At 37.6% G+C, this 22,060-nt stretch overlaps 1 protein-coding gene and 2 long non-coding RNA genes across 15 annotated transcripts in view; 1 reads left to right on the forward strand and 2 right to left on the reverse strand.

Moving 5' to 3' along the window:
* Window positions 1–1,293: 1,293 nt before the first annotated feature.
* On the reverse strand, window positions 1,294–4,873 carry tob1a (transducer of ERBB2, 1a). Its single transcript, NM_198363.1, is given in 2 exon segments — window positions 1,294–3,373; window positions 4,763–4,873. A coding segment is annotated over 1 exon segment (969 nt). The 5' UTR covers window positions 3,190–3,373; window positions 4,763–4,873; the 3' UTR covers window positions 1,294–2,220.
* A 387-nt stretch (window positions 4,874–5,260) lies between these two features.
* LOC147845583 (uncharacterized) lies at window positions 5,261–16,599 on the forward strand. 2 transcript variants are annotated; one of them, XR_015480614.1, is made up of 4 exons: window positions 5,408–5,554; window positions 9,056–9,289; window positions 12,192–15,617; window positions 15,692–16,599. It is a non-coding gene; the product is annotated as an uncharacterized LOC147845583 (long non-coding RNA). The 2 variants fall into 2 exon arrangements; XR_015480613.1 differs by lacking the exons at window positions 12,192–15,617; window positions 15,692–16,599 and adding an exon at window positions 11,180–12,043 and having other exon boundaries at window positions 5,261–5,554; window positions 9,056–11,104.
* The window catches only part of LOC147845584 (uncharacterized), a 100,821-nt gene continuing 86,931 nt past the window's right edge, over window positions 8,171–22,060 (reverse strand). For 7 of the 12 annotated variants that reach the window (XR_015480601.1, XR_015480595.1, XR_015480599.1 and 4 more), the window contains one exon: window positions 18,564–19,049. This is a non-coding gene — a long non-coding RNA (uncharacterized LOC147845584). Of the gene's footprint in view, window positions 8,220–13,482; window positions 13,562–18,563; window positions 19,050–22,060 lie in introns of those variants that run through there. The other 5 variants (XR_015480596.1, XR_015480600.1, XR_015480593.1 and 2 more) reach the window with 2 other exon arrangements.

Below are 22,060 nucleotides of genomic sequence, written 5' to 3' on the forward strand. Positions count from 1 at the left end.
TTCTGATTCCGATGCAAGACTTATGAGAGGGGAAAAATCAATATCATCTGGATGCAGACTTGAATTTGCAAACTAAGACTGCATTTCTCAATGATGCAATGTCAGATACAATGCACTTAACGGAGCTAGTGACGTCACTGTGAGGGCTAGGGTTAAGTGTGGGCATTACACAGCATTGCGTGCAGCTCAGATTGCAACTGCACCAAGTCTGCATCAAGACCCCTCTCGAAAAACTCTACAATATAAACACAACAGATATAAAGCAAATAATTACCTTTTCTTTTTATCCAAAAACTGCCTTCCATAGTTATGCATTACATATACATACCCAGCAGGAGATTGTTTAATCAGAAATTAACCTTATTTGGACCCCTAACCTTCCCAGAAGGAGATTTATAATGATCTTCGTATAGGGTCCATAAAACAGTAAACCCGCTTAACTAGCGCAAGCTATATTAACGAACAAATTAATTAAGGTGCTGCCATGTTTTGTCCCGATTTCCATTTATTTCTCACTGTGTTGTAGTTCATGAGAGACACAAAACATTTGCTCTATTAGACTTCAAGCAGAGAAAAGGAGGATGACAAAACACAGTGAAAGTGAGGTTGTGGGTTAACTCGTCTGCGAATTCCCTCCTCAATTCACTTTGTTCAATCAACTTACTTAATTAGAGCTCTAAATATAGATCCATGATGCTTACTGGAATCAGAAGAGCCGTTTAGTGCTTAGACCAGCTATAGATGACATTCATTTAACAGACGTTCATATTCTGAATCCAGCAGAGCAACGACGACACTACAAAACATTTCATATGTCAGCTAAAGCACCATGAGAGAATCCAAAACAGATGCTCAACCTTCACAGCCATACAAAGCTGGTCGATATTACGCACGGTTTACAAGGCAACTAATGGAAAGTGCAAGCTTGAAAACAGAACCTCCTCTTAACATATAAATCTCTAATAATTCCATTAAACGAAGCTCATACGGTATATATTCTCTGCTAGAAACACCAAAGTCAGAGTTCAATTCCTAGGGAACACATTTACTGACGCATATCTTCAACACGATGTAAATGGCTTCGGATAAAGCGCATGAATAAATGTAATTTGCAATTCACGACTATAAAAATAAATGCTGATCTGACCGCTGTACGCCAAGTGAGTCAAGGCTACCTCCATTATAAAAACCCATTAAAGGAAACTTCAGCGAAAACTAGAAGCCTTATAGCATGTATTAAAAACACTCAATTTGCGACAAGAGTAATAAATAAAAAGCTTAAGACCAAGAGGATAATTTCAAGCATTTTAATACAAACTTAATAAACTATCAGTCCCTCTTTACATGTAAGACACTGACTCCAAATACTTTGTTATACTATTTGTTTTTGTCAAGTATTGCACAATGTTGGTACAAAATTAATATACGATTACATTTTGTCCATAGTATAGCAAAAATCTTTGAACTCTTAACAGAAAATACAACTCTTGTTTTTTTTCCTCTCTTTTGTCCCCCCCCAGAAAAAGCAAATAAATCCCAACACAATGGAATATTCTGTACACAATCTTTAGAATAGTTGATGTCTTTTTTTTTTTTTTAAAGATGGATTTCATTTTACAATTTCAATAAAAAAAATATAACAAAAGCTGCTGCAGCCATCACAGATCACTGGAGTAGTAAAAAGATATAAATGCAATATGTCGTAGAAACAATATATACTCTGATATTTTACAAACTTTCTACTAAATTAATTATACAGTTAGAAAAAAGACCGAGAAATCCCTCATTCAGCATTCAGGCCAATCCTTGGAAAAACAAAATTGGCTGTGTAGCTCTACCTTGAATACTATTAGAGGCCTTTGTAGTTTTCTTCTTCATAAAGATATCTTAAAACAGTCAGTAAAAATAATTTTGTGCTTGGTTGGCAAAAGAAAACAACTTAAAAATAACAAAACGAAAAAAAAAACAATGCGAGTTTAGATAACTAAGCTTGATTGTACAACAAGCTTAATCGTAAAAAAGAATGACAAAAAAATACTCAAGGGAACCACATGGTTCACCCTCGGGCTCATCGTTTGACTTTTTCACCAGGACTTTACAGTGTTGCTTTTCGATTTTTCCATTTTTTTGTGTGTTTTTGTTTTATCGAATTTCCCAAACATGAACACTTGCTCCCCCCTGTCACATATCTGTGGTCGTTAGTAGTGTCCGTCTGGTTTTCTAGTTGGCCATCACTGGCTGGAATTGCTGGTTAGAATACTGCATGTTGCTCAAGCTGAAATTCAGACTGTCCATGAGGGACTTCTCATTAAGGCCCCCATAGGCTGCAAACACGTCGAAGGCATTATTGTAGGGGAGAGGGCTGAGATTGAGGGACGTTTCCCCGGGGAACATTGCACTTGGGCTGCCCTGCCCCTGGAGATTGGGAAAGACAAACTCCTTGGCGTTCGGAGACAGGGCAGAGGGCTTCTGCGGCTGAGCGCCGACGCCGTATAGAGAATGCATCGATGTGGACATGGCTTTCTGCTTCAGGAGGTTGTTTACATTCAGGCCCAGGTTGGTGGGGGAGTTTCGGGTCACCTTATTGGCGTTGCGCCCATTGCTTTTCATTTTCGTGGAGCCAAATTTAGTGGCGGCGAAGGTGGCAGTGGTGAAGGTTAGAGGTTGCGTGGAACGGCGCATAAACGTCGGGCTGACTGCGGCCGACTGGCCGAACGGTGGGGACGGGGAACTGGAGGTGGGGGACATGCCGACAGGCTCGCTAATAGGCATGAAGACCTGCGCCTCGGGGTTAAAGCTGTTCTTGATCTCCTTGTCCAACTCCAGCCCGTTATCGTTACTGTCATCCACATAGAGCACCTTGACGGGTCCCTTCTCCCCAATCTGATAAGACACCTCGAAAGGATCGATCCAGACGCTGAGGTCCTGAGGCAGGTTGTTGCGGACATCCTCAATGTCCAACCCACTTTCTTTGGCTGCTTGCTCTACAACTGGGTCCACTTTCTCCCCAACGTGTATACACCTGAATCCAGACCCTTTGTATGGCTTGTCCGGGTACCAGTGTCCCTCGTATTTCTGTTTCAGCTGTCGCTCTAACTCCTCGCCGAAGATGTTGACACGTCGCCTGGGCAGCTTGTTGTACAAGTACGAAATGATGAAGTTGAGTGCTACTTGGATTTCAAGCTGCATAGCTGCTGCGCTGCCCTGGAGTATCACCGTTGGCTGTTTGAATTCTCCTATTGTGTCGTAAGCCACCAGAGGGCAAGGCTCGGCTGGAGCCAGGCAAATAAACAGAAACCTGGGGGAAACGGTTCAAAAACAAAGTGCTGGTTGCAGAGGGAACGTCTCGGTCCACAAATGGCTGCTGTGGTTCCTAGAGAAAAGCAACAAAACAATAATATGAATATCCTCGGCTCAATTTTCTGCACTGGAAATAACAAACTGGAACATGGTTCCATCTGTCAGCCTTCTTAAAGGGATAGTTCACACAGGACAATTTAAATTCTGTCATCATTGAATTGTCTTAAAGTGGTTCCATACCATAAAGAGTTTCCTTTTTCTATTGAACACAAAATATGACATAACTACTGACATCCATACTAGGTTACATCAATCGTTACATGTTTCCATATATTTCAAAATATATTAGTTTGTGTTCAACAGAAAATAGAAACTCAAACAGGTTTGATGATTGGGTAAATGTCGATCTCTCCCTTTAATAGACAGCTCATTAAAATAGCTCGACTGTTTTCGTCAAACGGACTCGCAGGCACACAAACTACTCCAAACACAACACGCTTCAACGCGCTGGTTAAATTTTCCACCTTGTTGTGTTAAGGTTGTCCAATTATCGCAGTTTACCATTATAGGAAGGATGCACTGGTGCTCGCGGAGCTGATAGGTGGTGTTACGTAATAACTAACATGCCCTGACTAGACCCTGCAAAACTGTAACCAATCCACTGCTGTCGTCATAATCGAAGTGCTTTATCTTTAGCTCGTCAGGCTTGCTTGTAAAACAGACGCTGTCGTGAGGAAATCAGACACAAGAATGCGAGACTTTAATAATTAAACCTGAAGGTGTCACGAGGAGAAATGAAAACCAGTCAGCACGCGCACACACACGCGCACATACATACACAAGCGTACCACCGTCGATGAAGACAGCTAAAATAGAAATGCGCTTGAATCTTAAGTCAAACTGATGAAATGTTAATTGTATGCGTTCGGTTACAAAACAAAAGGGCGAAGTTTTCGTTCTTCAGCACATTTAACGCGACCATAAGACGTCAACGATCCTATCGTCGCTCCCACCCAGTTCACAGGGCAGATTAAAGCGTCCGAGGACATAATGTACACTTTAAAAACACACACATACAAACTGTATATCCACCGTATGCATGAAATACATCAAATAACCAGCATTTACGTGAAAACAATGACGTAAATGCTGCATTTTGAGCAATTCTAACTCGATATACGTGCTAATCTAACGTCTTATTCAATGCTATTTGTATTTCCATGTGAATACTGTATGGCTTACAGTGTAATAGGGTGTTTTGCCATAGTTGGCAATCCTTCCCAGCTCTTTAAGTCCACAGCCCACGACTGACGCAGCAAGCTGCCTTCATTTAAATTCTCTTAAGGTTTCACTAAACTATTTCAGACAACGGATTGCAGTCAGACACCATATTAACTGATCTAATCAAAATAGACGAGCTAAAACTAAAGCAACACAACACACAAAAAAACGAAATACTTACTTGTTTACAAAACGACGATTTTCAGTAGTTGCAGTAGCCTCAACTAGTGCAAATAGAAAAATGATCATATAAATACTGTCTTCACATTAAGTTAACATAAAGGTATTCCAGTTGGTAGACTTTTGAAATGTTTTCTTCTCTTCTTGTCTTGCTCCCAGTTTGTCAGTAAGGTATTTGCAGTTTCACCTTCCCAATAAGCTCCTCCACCCCCTCTTCTCTGGGTGTTTTACAATTTCGTCCCCTACTGCTGTCATCCGCCTCTATTTATAGTTTTCCTCCGCCACGGGCACGCGGTGGGCGGTGATGCGGTTCCAAAGGTCACAACAATACGAACGTCGAATGCGTACACGTGATTGGTCAGTGCCGAGCAAGGGGCGGGCTTTACATTTGACGTCCCTTATTCCAATTCGCTAACTTAGCCGTCAAACAAAGAGGGGGTCGATTTAATACACTTACGTTGAGCCCGTCATAAAGGCGCTTTGACGTCACGCGTTACCTAGTACCACAAAAAAGACAGGCTATTCATGGAGGGATCGTATATCATTTGCATGTTCATATTTCGCAAACATGACTGTTAAAGCGACATTTATGCCCCCAACTAGATCAAATGACTGAATAAATATAAAGGCTAAGTAGTGAGCTGACACAGCAGATGAGCAAAGCTTTAAAACAACCTTAGCTAATCTGTTTATCTCTGTTTTGCATGGTTAAACGTGAACAGGCTGCTGTCTTCGAGAGGGAATCAGTGTTATGAAATAGACGACAGAAAACGACGAGATGATACGTGCCGAGGTAAAGAAATAGCCCAGGGAACTTTTTTTTTTTCCAGGAACAGACGTGCATCTTATACATTTACAGGTCAACACACGTTTCTATACACACCTATAGTAACAGTTGACATGTTTGTGTTATTATTTTTATACAATACATAATATGAATTACATTGCAAATGAAAAAGATACGACAGAGAGAAACAGAAATAAATAATAAAGAACATGAAATAAACTTAAGGGGAAGATCCAATTACTGTATATAAATTAAAGCCATTACAAGATGAAATAATTCTGCTTGCTTTCTTATATTCAGATAATAAAATTATATTTAAATAATAACTAAATTCTTGCAAAAAACAGTAAAATATGGTTTGCTATTAGTAAATGTGCATTTGTGGATTTACTGTATGTATATATATATATATATATATATATATATATATATATATATATATATATATATATATATATATATATATATATATATATACAATTGCATATAATATAATATTGATATAATTTAGAATTAAATAGCATGTTTTAAACCTGTTTAATAGTTTATCAAATATTTGGTTTATGCTGGAAATATGTTGTGGTACAGTAACAACATAGTAAAACAACTGTAGAAAATAGATTATGTCCTTGCAGAAAATTTGTACTGCCATATCATATTTATACATACAGTTGAAGTCAGAATTATTAGCCCCCTTGTTTATATTTTCCCCCAGTTTCTGTTTAACGGAGAGCAGATTTTTTTTCAACACATTTCCAAACATAATAGTTTTAGTAACTCATTTCTAATAACTGATGTATTTTATCTTTGCCATGATGACAGTAAATAATAATTATTTTTCAAGACACTTCTATACAGCTTAAAGTGACATTTAAAGGCTTAACTAGGTTAATTACGTTAACTAGGCAGGTTAGGGTAATTAGGCAAGTTATTGAATAATGATAGTTTATTCTGTAGACTATCGAAAAAATATATATAGCTTAAAGGGGCTAATAATTTTGGCAATAAAATAGCTTTTAAAAAATTAAAAACTGATTTTATTCTGGCTGAAATAAAACAAATAAGACTTTTTTCAGAAAAAAAAAAATCAGACATACTGTGAAAATTTCCTTGTTCTGCTAAACATAATTTGGGAAATATTTAAAAAAGGAAAAAATTCAAAGGGGGGCTAATAATTCTGATTTGTATACTGAATTCTGAACTGTATATACACACCATAATAATATAATTTATGAATAATTCCTTAATACAGACTAATTTGTAATGGAAACAAAGTAAAGCAAATTTTATTCTGCCAGGATAGTACCCAATTATTAATATTTGTTTACAGCAAAGAGATACAATAAGATGGATTGAACAGCATTTTAATAAGTTTTAATACTCAAACTAGTTTCTGATAACTCTAAATCCTTTAAAATAATTCAGTAAAATATAAAAAATCTGGATGCAATCACAATATAAAAATGTAAGGCTTCATTCTCTGTATTATTATAACAAATTTTAACTGGATTTTTGCACCGCTTTCTTTAGAAGACTTATCTGTACAATTATAGTTCTTAATAATAATTAGCAATTACTTCTGATTTTCTGCCATTTTGAAGATACTGTATCTCTGGCCTTTTTAATGCAGTGTAGCTAATTTAGTTGACGTCACTGTTAGCTGATGAGTGCAATTCAAATAAGGATCACACATCACATTATTATCTGCCTGGGCAACCGGTCTTAATGATGAGGATATAATGGGACAGGAACGGACCAAGGGTATGACTCAGTTAGACATCGCTCTGAAAGCGCACTCCCTGTTATTTATACAGCAAACAACCAACCAAAAGCCAGTCATGTGTTGGTCTGGCCAGAGGATTGGAGTATGAAAGGCCACCGAGATAAAGATTCGCATGTACTCGTCACTGTTTTATTGTACTTTGGTGTTAGAAACTACCTTCCACAGCAAATGGCTTCAAACTTCAAATGATATGTAAATGAGTTCACAACTGCCCCGGTGAAAAAAGCTTTGTCTTCACTCTTTGTGCTGCCAGTTTCAGAGCTTCTGTTCATGCGGTTTCATTCAAAAACCTTTCTATATATGCTGTATGAATGAGTTTAACTTTCTACAGGTGCAAAGAGTGATTTATTTTTCTAAATGTTATCAAATCAAGTAAATGATTGAAAAAAATGCAGCCTTAAACATGGATTTACAGTATTTGACTTTTTATTACAACTTTTAAATGTTATTTTAAATTGAAATACAAAAAAAAAAAAATAGAAAAATGTCTGTCTATCTATCCTTCTATCCATCTAACTATCTATCGATCTATCAATCTATCTATCTATCTATCTATCTATCTATCTATCTATCTATCTATCTATCTATCTATCTATCTATCTATCTATCTATCTATCTATCTATCTATCTATCTATCTATCTTTCTATCTATCTATCTTGACATATTCTCACCCATATCTGTCACCCATATTGACAGAACAACATAACATTTTTGCGATTACTGAAATATCACATGGTCCTAAGTGTTCAGACCCTTTTTTTCCTATTTAGTAGAAGCAGCCTTTTGATCTAATACAGCCGTAAGTCTTTTTGGGAAAGATGCAACAAGTTTTTCATACCTGGATTTTGGGATCCTCTGCCATTCCCCCTTGCAGATGCTCTCCAGTTCTGTCAGATTGGATGGTAAATGTTGGCGGACAGCCATTTATAGGTTTCTCCACAAAAAGCTTAATTGGGTTAAAGTCAGGGCTGTGGCTGGGCCATTAAAGAACAAAGAATCAATCCATCCATCCATCTGTCCGTCTATCAGTCTCTGTCTTTCTATATCTACAGTGTGTACGAGATATTCAGACCCTCTAATCTGGCTGTCTGTCTTTTCATCCATCCATCCATCCGTCCGTCCGTCTGTCCATCTGTCTGTCTGTCTCTGTCTATCTGTCTGTCCATCTATCCATCCATCCATCCATCCATCCATCCATCCATCCAGTCTGTCTGTGCCATCAAATCATTTTTCATTTCCCACAAATCTCTGCACTCATCTATCCACCCACCCATGCATGCATCCATTTTTAACATTTCTTATTATTTTCACAAATTAATATTAATATTTTTTAAAATGTGAAACGTTTATCAACAATTTGAGTTTTACCAAAATTATTGAATTTGTTATATAATTCAATTTAATTCCTGTTAAAATGTAAACATGCAGAATCTATCTATATCAAAACAAAATAAACAGGCTTCAGCAGAGAGGTACTGTAAGACTGTATTAATGTTTCAGTCCGCATATTCTACTGCAAACAGCAGGCCGCTATACCTGTTTTGTGTGTGTGTTGCTCTTATCATGGAATGTCATGCGTTTAATCCTCTACCTGCACCTTTAAACGCAATATAAATCAGATTTTATTATTACGATAGGGGACATGCTATGCTGTAGCACAATAGGAACAGTGCTCATGTGTTTTCTGTGCCTAATGGCCTGTGATTTTTCTGCCCCACTGCAGCGAGGAGAAAAGCAGACTAATTTCCTGGGAAAAGCAAAGCTGAATTCTGTTCCCTGATTGGATGCACTGCTGGTTTTTCATATGAGAGTCACGCGTAAACATGCACACACATATCCAGAAAGCACAAGGTAAACCCATGCAACCTCAAGTCTCTCTTTCCCTCTCCTAGCTACCGGTCTTGAAGGAAGAACTTTTGACATTGGCGAGTGCTGAGACTTAACATGGAGTTCAGAGGCGGGTTTGCACAACAAACAGATGTTCTTTGATGTCAGCTGCAGTGAGGGGGAGGCGAAAAAATGGGAACGCTAAAAAGAAGTAGGAGGAAGGTGTCAGAACTCTAATCACCAGCCAGCGCACAGAAAGAAATCTATTGTATCTCGTAGCGCAAACACTGGGTTGTATTCACCATAACCTTGGCTTTTATACAAGATTACATTTATTCCATTGGTTATATCATTAAGAATTTGTGACTGGTATGTTTGATATAGTATTCAAAGAATTGAACAGCATGGCTTACACCTGTTAAACCCTTTAAAGGCCTCTCATTGAAATATTCGTTTGGAGTTTTACTACAATATTATAAGACTTTAATGACATATAATATAATGTATGTCAATGAAGTTACCATATATGCTTGATTAAGAGTGTATAAATTACAAAATATTTGGTTTATGCTGAAAAATGTGCTAATATGTTAAAGTAATAGCATAGTAAAAAAAGAAAAGGGATTATGTTCTGGCAGAACGTTATTATTCATTCATTTTCCTTCAGCTTAGTCTCTTTTGTATCAGGGGTCGGTGAACCGCAAACTATACCAGCATATGTTTTAAACAGCGGATGCCCTTCCAGCCACAACCAACCCAGTACAGGGAAACACCCATATACTCTCGCATTCACACACATAAATTACAGCCAATTTAGTTTATTTAATTCACTTAAAGTGCATGTGGGAAACTGGAGCACATGGAGGAAACCCGCACAAACATGGGGAGAACATGCAAACTCCTCATAGAAATACCAACTGGCTCAGCCGGGGTTCGAACCAGTGACGTTCTTACTGTGAGGTGACAGTGCTAACTAATGAACCACTGTGCCACCAATGGAGGGTCTCACACCAGAAGCGTCGCTCGGCGACACGCCACAAAACATAAAAATAAACATTTTGAATATGCGCATAAAAATCGGTTGATGGAAACGCCAAGATAAATGTTGAAAATGCGCATTAAAAACATATGTGCATAACTGAGTAGTATACATTTTTTAAGAAAAGCTAAGAAAAGATAAGAAAAGCTGCGCATAAACTTCAATGGAAAGACTTGAACTAATTCCAGTATGCGCATTAAAAAAGCCACGTGATTTCGGTATAAGAGATCATGTGATGGTAAAAATGTGAGTGAATGGACAAACCAGCAGGCTGAGCACATTGTAAAACATCTGAAATGTTGTCAGTATATAGTCAGTATCTTGGTATTAGTGTTATTATATTATTAATGACCTCCAGAATCAAGAGGGTCTGTGCTCCGGGTCTCACGACTTCAAACACCAACACGCATTCACTGCGTGTCAAGATTGCTTTCTTAGGTGCAAGTCATTTATAAAATAAAGAAATGATTCACGCAGCTTTTCTTATAGCAGCAAATTCCGTTTTTACTGTTGACATTTGGCACCAGTTAATCAGGAAGAGATGATTTTTTTCGCTTTGACTAGTGGGATGGAAACCCTGCTTTATTTGCACATCTTTTATGCGATAATCCAATTTTGCACATAAAGTTAATTCGCATTTTTGGATGGAACATAGCTATTGACATCTTCACATGTTTTTTTCATGGCAGTTACTCAGTGTCGCCCCCTATTGATCAAAATAATAGTACAATGGCATATTAGAGCATATGAAAGTCTACATAACTCGTACGTTACATAACGGCTGTACCTTCATAGTCAGCCAAGATGTCCTCATTGGAGTATGTTCAATCACAAAATTAATAAATAAATGTTGCCCAGTAATATCTACCAAAAATCTTGACATTTTAAGCTTTTAAATGATATATTGTATACCCTGTTAGACATTAGCCCCTTTCACACATACAGACCTTTCCGGAAAATTACCGGCAATTTTCCGGAAAGGTTGTATGTGTGAACAGGTCCTTTTTGAAAATACCGGTAAATTCGTTCTGGCTATTTTCCGGAAAGAAAAGTTGTAACATTACCGGCAATTTGCCGGAATGCTGCGCTGTGTGAATGCAGAAGGAAGACTGCCGTAATAAGCGCGTGCACGTCTAGAACGTGCTGACGTGAGAAGTCTGCTTTAGCCAATCACAACAGTCAGACGCATTTACGTCCGCGCGGTTTGTGAGAATAAAAGCCTTTGAATATTTTTCCAGACGCATTTAGCTGCTAGAAGTTAGTCAGATCACGTTTATATGTTCTTCTTAATGCCAACTGTGTAAATCATCATCGATGAGATGCTTATGAGCTGTTGTTTGTTTACCTTCAAGCTTTGCGTGCGCCTGTGAAACGGCCTGTGAGCGCCTGCACACGCACATGTTATGAACATCTCGACATGCGAAAGTGATCCTGCGAAAGTTGTTCACAATATTGATCATCCACAGAGTTTGTAATTTAGTCAAATGTTTACAAATACAAGCGCAGCCGTTTAAAGCTCATTTCAGATGTCAGAATTTACCGGTATTTTGGAATGGATGTGTGAATGCTCTTTTCTGGAAAATTTCCATAACGTCCTCGCCTGTGTGAACAGCGCTTTTTTGAATATACCGGTAAAGTGGTTCCGGAAATTTTCCAGATATTTACCGGTATCACTGTGTGAAAGGGGCTATTATCTAGGCTGACAGTTTTGAGCTATTAAAAAAAACAGTAGTAAAGTATTTAGAAGCCATTGATTTATAGTTTTTCATGATTACATGAGGATTTAATTGAAATATAATGAAGTACACTTAAGTATCCCACTGGCAGAAAAAAAATATCCTTTTTAAAAAGAAAACAAAAATTAAATTCGAGTACTTCTCTCATTAAGAATGTATCCAAATAGTTTTGAACTGTGTATTGCCTTGGCGTTTCTTTTTAGGATTACAAAGCTGACAGTGACCTGTTACACTGACCTTATCTTCTCTTTAAATAGGCTTTGAGTCACAGTTACAACGCCGGGGAGCTGATCCAGAGACGTTTGGATGGAAGCTAAATTACACAGGCTGTCAACCAGACCAACATACAGCTCCATTCGGGCGCATGATAAATTATGCAAAAGAGCCTAACAGCACGAAAATGACCGTGCCATTCGCTGTCACTTCAGACAATTTGTATTATGACGTTTCACGAATGCTTGGCCAATTACCCCCAATGGATCTGTTGCATCAATGAAATAACAGTTTATCCAGTTGCTCCACTCCAGCTATGTGATTTAGTTATTCATTAAACCACCCACATCACAAGTGCAGAATACAGCTCGGGATATGTACACTATGAACAGCTCATTTAGGTTAGTGTGTGTATGTGTGTGTCAGCACTGCCTATAAGTTATAGACCCACACGCCTACAAATCTAGTAGTACTTTTCCAAAACAACTGCGCTTACATAACTTGTCACAATTTATTTCCACTGCCGTCAGTCCACAATGTTATTTGTGGAGTAAAACAGTTTTAGAAAGAACTTCTGAAAGCAAAAACTGCTAACATATAACTACAAATACTTTTTTCTATAGCAAATAAATTTAAAGGGGTGGTCCAGAATGTACTTTTAAGGCTTGGTTGTGTTTATAAGATGCAAAGCAATGTATGCTCATGCTTCATTTGTAGAAAGTCACGTTATTTTTTCATATATCTGACTATGATTATATACAGCTACTCAGCTAACATGAAAACGACTGTCATATTTCCTAGTTCCTCCGAAAGAACTGCCCTCAAGGGGCTCTGATTGGTCAGCTAACATAATGTGCTGTGATTCACGGATTGGCTCCACGTCACCAGGAAGCATCACGTCCAGTCACTAGCACGCGCTTTGCCTCTACTGTGTAAATACTGTGTCAGTTTAAGCCTAAATCAGACAGAAAATGACACAGAGGACACAGCTAAACCTCACGCCTGCTCTCTAAAATAAAACTCACAAGTGTCACATACATTCGGAATAAGCATTTGTAGGTAATATGAAATGTTCTCATATCTTTTGTGAGTTTGATATTTGAGATGTAGAACGCAGGGAAAGCGTCTGCATAGAGAGACATGCAAAGCACCAGTGAAGATTGTGGCTGTTTACAGCGGTTTGACTGATAAATATGAATTTGTGGCTAAATTGTTAACGGTGCCAAACAGCATGTCCCATTGTTTACATATTTGTTTACGTTCTCGCTACAACATAGCGATAACTCTAGAAAATGTGCATGTAATTCATCAATTTTAACAAATAAAAATACTTACAGGTTATGGCTCACAAGCCACAGCTTCTATTATGGTTGGAGCTGCTCCTTCTTTCAGGAGTTTTTAGCCGAATCCAGCACTGAAATGAGAGAGATTCTGGAAGTTGTCCTTTGTCAAATGCTTGCTATATATTTTTTTATAATTCTCTGGAATCTAATTGTAAACACTTCTGTCTTTGTGTTGTGTCCTCTGGAAGCCCAAATACAGAAACAGAAGAAGCTCTGTGAAAATAGCAGCATTTGGACGACATTTTAGCTTTCTCTGCTGTAACATTACAGCGCCACTGGCCACGCCCCTTTGCTACACAGGGTGTGTGCGTATGGTGAATGTGCGTAACCTGAAGTGTTTGTGATCTCACTAGCCTGGATGTATTTTTTGTAGTCCTTAAACTTCGTTCGCTGCAGGCTTTGCTAACCTAACTATGTAAAAGCCAACATCTCTCTTTGCAACGAACGTTGAGTGTCTTACATTCGTAGATGTTGTTTATGTTCACACAGCTACATTACACATCAAATAAAGGTTAAAATATCATATCGTAGTGGACCACCCCTTTAATATCAGCCTATATGATATATACTTAAAGTTTGTGTTGGGTGCATGTTATATTTTAAAATTAATCATTTGTTGTAAGTTGCAGTAGCCAAAAATACATTGCATTTGTCTTTTTTTTTAGGCCAAAATCTTTAGAATATTAAGTAAAGATTATGTTACATGAAGATATATTGTAAATTTTCTACTGTAGTTTGTTAGTAATATACATTGTTAAGAGCTTTATTTGGTCAAATGCAAAGCGATTTTCTCATTATTTTGATAACTATTTCAAATAGTTGTTTCTCTGACAAATATTCATTCATTCTCTCATTTACCTTCGGCTTAAGGCTGGTTTATACTTCTGCATCGAGTGATCAGCGTGACCCACGGCACTTGCCTTGCGTGCAGCCTAGGTTGTTATGCTTCTCTGTGTCGAGTTTTTTTGCAGGTGTTTTGTTTTTTCTGAGCATTACAAGTAACTCAAACTCGCTCATTCAGAGACAGGAACTGCCTGACGTGCAACAACTTTAATCATAAGGTTAACATAAAACAAAAGTTTCCATCTAGAGTTCCTTCATAGGACTCGATACTTGTAAACACTTGCACCATCAGGCTTGTGGCTCTCAGCACCGCACACACTCATCATAGCTACCAATCATAGAGCTTGCGGTACGCGTTATTGCATTGTGTAGTTAAATTTTTTGAGAGTTAAGTGTCAGCGTCAGCCATGGCAAGGGCTATGCGACTGCGCAAAGGCTGCGCCAGACCATGTGCGTGCATTTGACGTAGAAGTATTAATAAGCCTTTCATCCAGGGGTGCCCAAACTTTTTCTTATAAAGGGCCAAAAACCAAACTTGCCTGAGGCTTGTGGGCCTACTATAGTAACTATAGTAGTCATGGTTAATTTCCTAATTTATTTAAAAGTATTTAAAAACAGCTAGAAAACATTGCTTTATATTTATTAACTAATACATCATCATTTTATAATGTACATATTACAGTAAAAACAAAACCTCATTTATGACAGAATAGAATTACACTATTTTGTCTTGGTTTGCTTACTGATGTCTTCTGCATCTGCTCTATCCAGTGAGTGACAGTATTTACATTTTTAAAAATATGATTTATTTACAACATTTAATTAAAACATTTTATTCCAGTTTGCTTTTATTGCAGGTTAGCAATAAAACAAACAAACAAATAAACAAACAAACAAAGGTTATTTCAAATTAGAAATTACAATCTCTTTTAAAGGCATTTGCCCCATCCTTCTACATCCATCTCACTCTCTGCCAAATCAAAGGTTACAATGGGCAAACTTTGGCCTACAGGCCCTACTTTGGGCATCTCTGTTTTAGTCCCTAATTTATTAGAGGTCGCCACAGTGGAATGAACCACCGACTATTCCGACATATGTTTTACGTAGTGTATGCCTTTCTAGCCGCAACCCAGTACTGAGAAACACCCACACACTCTAGCATTCACACACACACTGATACACTACAGGCAGTATATTTATCCAATTCACCAATAGCACATGTCTTTGGACTGTGGGTGAAACCGAAACACTCAGAGGAAACCCATGTGGATGCGGGGAAAACATGTAAACTCCACACAGACATGCAAATTGCCGAAGCCAGGACTTGAACCGGCGACATTCTTGCTGTGAGGTAACAGTGCCAACCACTGAGCCACTGTGCCGCCCCAGCCAAATATTTTAGCATTCTAAACCATATATGGAAAGCCGTTTCTTAATATCTCCATTGAAAAACTTGACGCTTATTGGTTTTCTGTTCCACGGTCACATTTTAAATGTGTATTAATGTTCATTTCAAATTCATTTCTAACATTTTAATATTTTTCTTGCAGGAGAAATTCACGTTATTGGCCTCCTTTATCATAAACCTTTTCCACTATACTACTCCACAATATGAAAAATCTATTATTATACTTTTCATTTTAGCCTAAGATCATAAAGGTATTGATTTGTTTTCGATAAAAGATGTACACAGAAATATCTCTTTAGTTCAGGCCTGTTTCCAACTCTGAAGGGTTTCTCAACAATAGCAGCTCCGATCTCAGTTACAGTTTAATCAGATCTCCATTAGATGACTGACATTGCAGCTTTAACTGGTCAGCTGCCATTGTGTTGAAGGAAAGATGCAATAAAATCTCTCACACACTCATATTATCTCACACTGTGTGTGTGACATGTCAGGACATGCTGGCTTCACCATGGTCTTGGCTGAGGTACATATGACATCTAAAGGGGGTGTTTAAATGACACAATTTTTACCCAAAAACTGAAGCTTTTACACATTTTGGACATTCATTTATACAAAAACAGGTTATTCGAGTATTGAAAATGGACCAGTTTCGATGGTTTCAAAGTTAACGCCCTGTAGCCTACTGACCTGAAAAGCACAATCTGGTATTTTTGTTTTGTTGTTTTGTCTTTACAGATCTTTGTGTACAGGTATCCTTTTTAAAATAAATCTCGAAGGAAAAACTATAATCTAATTTGTCAATTTGTAAACACACAATCTGTAAATGCACAAGTAAAAATCATAAATATTTTCACCAAATGAACTGGATTTGTGTATTTTTGAATCGTGTTTTAAATTTACAAGTTGGATTTGTGTACTTATATATCATATTACAATCCTTGTTGGTAAATGTGTTCTTTTTACTGTTGATCATCAATTGTTACCATCAAACCCAAATAGTTACTATTTAGTAAACCCTTTCACTTACTATGTTTACTATCTTCTGAAAGGTGAGCTGCTTATTTAGATTTTCTCAGACATATTAAAGTAAGTGCACAAAGGTCTCTCTCACACTCAAACAATACTCCATTTATTTTTAAAACCAGAAAGCTTTTTTTTCCACTGCAACTGATGATCAACAGCAAATATGACTAATTTTACCTCTGCACAACAGGAAAAACCACCAACAATAAAGAATACATACTAATATGGTGCCATTGCTTTATAATAAAAAAATGTCATTATAATAGAAGTCAACGGGGTAAAAACAGCCATTAACATAAAGAAAGACTACACTGTAAAACCCAACAGTCAACTTTATGAAATGAAATGAGTCTAGTTTACTCAAAATTGACTGAAAGTTAATTCTACTCATGTGCGAAGAGTTTTGAACTCAGTGTTGAAGGTAATGAGTTAATTAAATACCTCATTACTTCAACTAAAATGGAGTAAGTTCACAGTACTTATATAGATTAGTTTTTTTAGTTGCAGTTGGTTTCCTCAAACGATTTGAGTTGCCTTAACTTATTGGGTTTTACAGTTCTTAGTTGGTTTGAGTACTTGTCATTTATTGGGTTCTACTGTGCTCAAATTGCTTTATTCAGGCCCCATTTACACTGGTGCGTTTTAGTTTTAAAACAGAATTTTAGATCAAAAATGATCCGCGTCCACACTAGCGTTTCACCTAGCGTCTCTGAACATATCTCTGTTCACACTACGCCATATCACGTGACCATTCGCGCACTCTGGGCATGCTTGTTCTAGTATAAACAGAAAGCATGCGTCTCGCTCGGCATTTTGTTATTGTTAGTCGACAAACGGCGGTTGAACATTAAACGCGATGGCAAAGAAAGCAAGAGAGGTATTTTTGTGGACAGACGACGAGGTCGAGTTGTTACTAAACGTAACAAATGAACCACTGCACAATGGCGCCTAAAAGCACAGTAAAGCCATGTGTTATAGTCATGTGATAGGGACTTGACGAATAAGGGAAGGATACGCAATGACACAAATACCCCAATCAGGTAGCGAATCTCAGCAGTCCCACCTCCGTTTTCAGATGTCTCCGTTTTTCCTCATCCACACTGAAACGGAGCAGCAGCAATTCAGAATGAAAATGGCTAATCCAGCGTTTCCAAAACGCTCCGTTTTCGGAGCTCAAGAACTCCGGCCTAGTGTGGACGGATGGCGTAATTGTAGCAAAACTTATGCGTTTTAAAACGAAAACGCATTAGTGTAAACGGGGCCTTACTCAAATGGATTAAGTTCACAGTTCTCATTAGGATTCATTTTTAACTTAAATGGTTTGTTGCAATCGGTTTCCTCAAAAAGTTTGAGTTTCCTTAACTTATTGGATTTACAGTGTAGTCAATTTGCCCGGAGTGTGTTGAGTTTTTGAAAATTTTCAAAGCATTTTCATAAAATATGTGTCAAAATAAGATTTGTCAGCAAAAGTTATTTCATTTGCTGAAATACATGGAGAAATGCATGGCCAAATTAAGACTCAAAATCACCTCAGAGTGGATGAAAACATCCCCAACACCACACAAGAGTTAAATATCTAATAATATAATATTATTTTTAAGTGGTAAATTTACATTTCTGACAGAACTAGAGTTTAGACATGCTTGGGGCAGACAGAAGGGAACACAAGATCGGCAAAGGACCTTGAGGTGAGAATCAAACTCTGGTCACCACAAGCCAAGGCTAACACTGAAACGTCTTTGTATAATTAAAGTGAACATTAATTAATTAATCAACTATGTTTGTTGCAATACTATTAATCAGTTTCAGAAAGCATAACTTTAATATTCTTCCATATTTTTTCTGAGCTTTACAGCTTGTGATCACTGCACCTATTCATCTTTTTGTGTTTTATGAAACAAAATGAATGAATTTTTGACTACAGCAAGTAATTACTAGCAAAACTTCAATATTTGGAAATCGCCCTATAATGATCAGGCAAGTCCACACAGTCCTTGCACACTGATATAGAGAGCTTATTCTAGATTATAGTTTTATAAAGAATTGCGGGAATTCTTACAGTGTTTTGGGAGAATGTCATTTATGTCCAAGTGCTTCCTGAGAAACAGGAGATGCAACAGAAACGTGTCCTTGTTGGCGCGTCCATGACTTCAATCTGGCATGTGGCTTTGTCTTTACTGCAGTTGCAGTTGCTCGCCCTGAGGCACAGTCATTTGAAGTTCCGAAAGAGCTGTAAGATGTGGAAATGGCCTCTGAAGATCAAACAGCCATCTCTTTCCCCTGCGCTACAAGGAAAGAGGAAGAAATGACATGCTGAGACATCAGTCCAGTCAAAAAAAAAATAGAAATACAGAAAAAAACTTGGAGGTGTCAAGAGAGCGGCTCGATTTGTGGATGGAATTGGACGTTATAGTGTGAAGGGGAAGGGTGTGAGGCGGGGGAAAAAAAGTTGGTTGACTCAAATCAGACGGCCAGGCTCGGTCATAAGGTTCATTTTCTGGACCTGCTGTGCTTGGAGAGGAAAGCACATCATCATCTCCTGCTGCATTCCATCCACACACATGTCTCAAATCAACACTGGACACTTTAACCCAGCTTATATATATGTGTGCCAGTTTTAGAACTTTGAAGACAGAGGTAAACTGGCATAGCTTGGGAATAAAGAATGACTTGTAAATAGTAAGACGGCCTATATTTACACTGTAAAAATGAATTGGTTGACTTTAGAGGGCACATATTATGAAAAAAATCATCTTTTGTAAGCTGTTTGGACAACTGTGTGTGGGTAAAATGTGTTCTCAGTCATATTGGAGTGATATAAACATAATGGGCCCTATCATACACCCAGCGCAATGTGGTGCAAAGGACGACACAGTTGTTGTTTGCTAGTTTCAGCTCGGCGCAAGAGTCGTTTTGACGTTTTGCGCCATGCTGTTTAAATAACAAATGCAGTTGCATTCATATGTGCACCCATAGGTGTTCTGGTCTAAAAAGCAAGGCATGTTGAGGTGCATTGCTGGCGCGTTGCTAAAGCGTGTTACAAAGATTTTTACATATAAAAAAAATTCAAAATATTAAAGGATATAAATAGGACATAATAAGCATATATATATAGGATCTATATATAAAGGATTAAAATATTACAAAACATATTATTTTCATAAATATAAAACCATACTTCCATGGATTCTTCATCTCGGGGGCTTTTTCAGTTTATTCGTGACAATTTGCATTTGTATAATGTTATTATTATTAGCAGTATTATTTATTATATCCATGTTTATATTTGTTTTATTAAAAACAAGCTTAGATTTGCTCACCTGTCAGGTTTCAGACCATATGGGGCACAGCAGGTGTATTTGGATATAACTATAAGTTTTTTTGATCACACTTTGTTATTATTGTTGATTTATTCGTTTGCTGGAAATAAGAACTGAATTTAGAAATAGTTTTGAAACAAATCTTTGCGTTTAACAAACGGAATTGAATTCTATATAGGCTAATTGATGTCTGTGCCTTCAAAAATTTAGGTTTGTCAGTTCCAGCAAATATTTTTTAATGTCACCTCATACTTAATTTACTCATCAAACACTCAAAAAATCTGTTGCTGCTTGTTCAGACTACTTGTTTGAAATCAGTGGTGATCAACCCTGTTCCTGGAGATTGACTATTCCTGCAAAGTTCACCTCCAACCCTAATCAAACACACCTGAACCAATTAATTAGGTCCTGAACAGCACTTGATAATTACAGGCAGGTGTGTTTGATATGGGTTGCAATTGAAATCAGGAAGGTCGATCGCCAGAAACAGGGTTGGTCATGTCTGTTTAAAATGTACTAAATCAACACAATTCTTAAGTTTTTTTTTTTTTTTTGGACAACTCAATTGTTTTACAGTCAATCCACTTGAATTTGTAAAAAAAAAAAGCTTAATTTGCTTAATTTGTGTTGGGACATTTGTGTTGGAACATTCATTTATTCATTTTCCTTAGGCTTAATCCCTTTATTTATTAGGGGTGGCCGGTGCCGACCCGTCCAACGGGCAATATAGGCACTTCTTCTCATTGTTTATACACTAGTGGGCTCAATTTTTAAATCTCGCCGAGGGCCCTTCAAACCTTAGGGTTGGCACTGTGGAATGAACCGCAAACTTATCCAGCATATATTTTAAACAGCGGATGCCCTTCCAGGTGCAGTACTGGGAAATCCTTAAACTCTCATTCACACACGGTAACACAGGGAGAACATGCACTGAATCAGCGACCTTCCTGCTATGAGGTGACCACTAAGCCACCGTGTTGCCCTATGTTGGGACAACATGAAGGAATTGTGTGCAACCCAGCATTTTTTCTTAACAGTGAAGGCTTCCTAGTGATGCCTTCTTCTGGTTTTACTGTTTTGTCTCTATTTAAAGGGATTGTTACCCAAAAAATTAGTGGACATACTACAATCATGGTGCACATGTTCTCTTAGCCAGCTGATTTTTAAACATATAATAGATCTAAAAAGAGCAGTTTTTGTGTTAGTGTGAACTAACCTTTAATAAGTGAAAAAAAATTTCAAAGTAACTCATGGGAAAAAAGTGAATTAAAGATGAGAACAGCACATATACAGTTTGCCTCAGTTCTTTGAATTGAGTTTCTTAGTACTCCTGTCAGAATACAAAACAATCCATGGAAACCAGATGTGCGTAAACTTTCACGTGTCCGCCACTTTTTAAAAAATGCAGTTTTCATTTCCTGCTACAAAGTCAGTCAATATGTGTGTGAGTTTGTTTTGAGATGAACTGCTAGCATGCCAAGCAGTGCTACTAGAACAGTGTTTCCCAACCCTGTTCCTAAAGGCACACTGACAGTACACATTTTCATCCTCTTCTTAATCAAACACACCTGAATCAACTCATCAGAACATTAGAAAAGACTCCAAGCCCTAAAGTTAATGGGTCAGATAAGGGAGACATCCAAAATATGTACTATTGGTATGCCTCCATGAACACTGTCCTAGAATACAGTCTTTGTGAATGGTTATGGCTATGGCTATGTAATGCATTTAGCAGATTTGAACAACAACTCTTATCTTGTATACATTTGAGTTTTGGCCTCTTTTTGGTGCATCTTAAAGCACTGTGGCCGTAGAGTGCATCTAACCCATTTTTCACGCTTGAAATGAAACGTAGAAATAGAGCATATCATTAGCTTCAATGTGCTCGCAACCGCTATAACCGATCAGCTGAAATGTATTTTCTTTAGATGTTGTGAAAGCAAGTCTGTTTTAAGATGCACGCTCGTAGCCAAAAG

Source organism: Danio rerio, chromosome 3 (assembly GCF_052040795.2).
Source record: "Danio rerio strain M-AB ecotype USA chromosome 3, GRCz13ab, whole genome shotgun sequence".
NCBI classification, from domain to species: domain Eukaryota; kingdom Metazoa; phylum Chordata; class Actinopteri; order Cypriniformes; family Danionidae; genus Danio; species Danio rerio.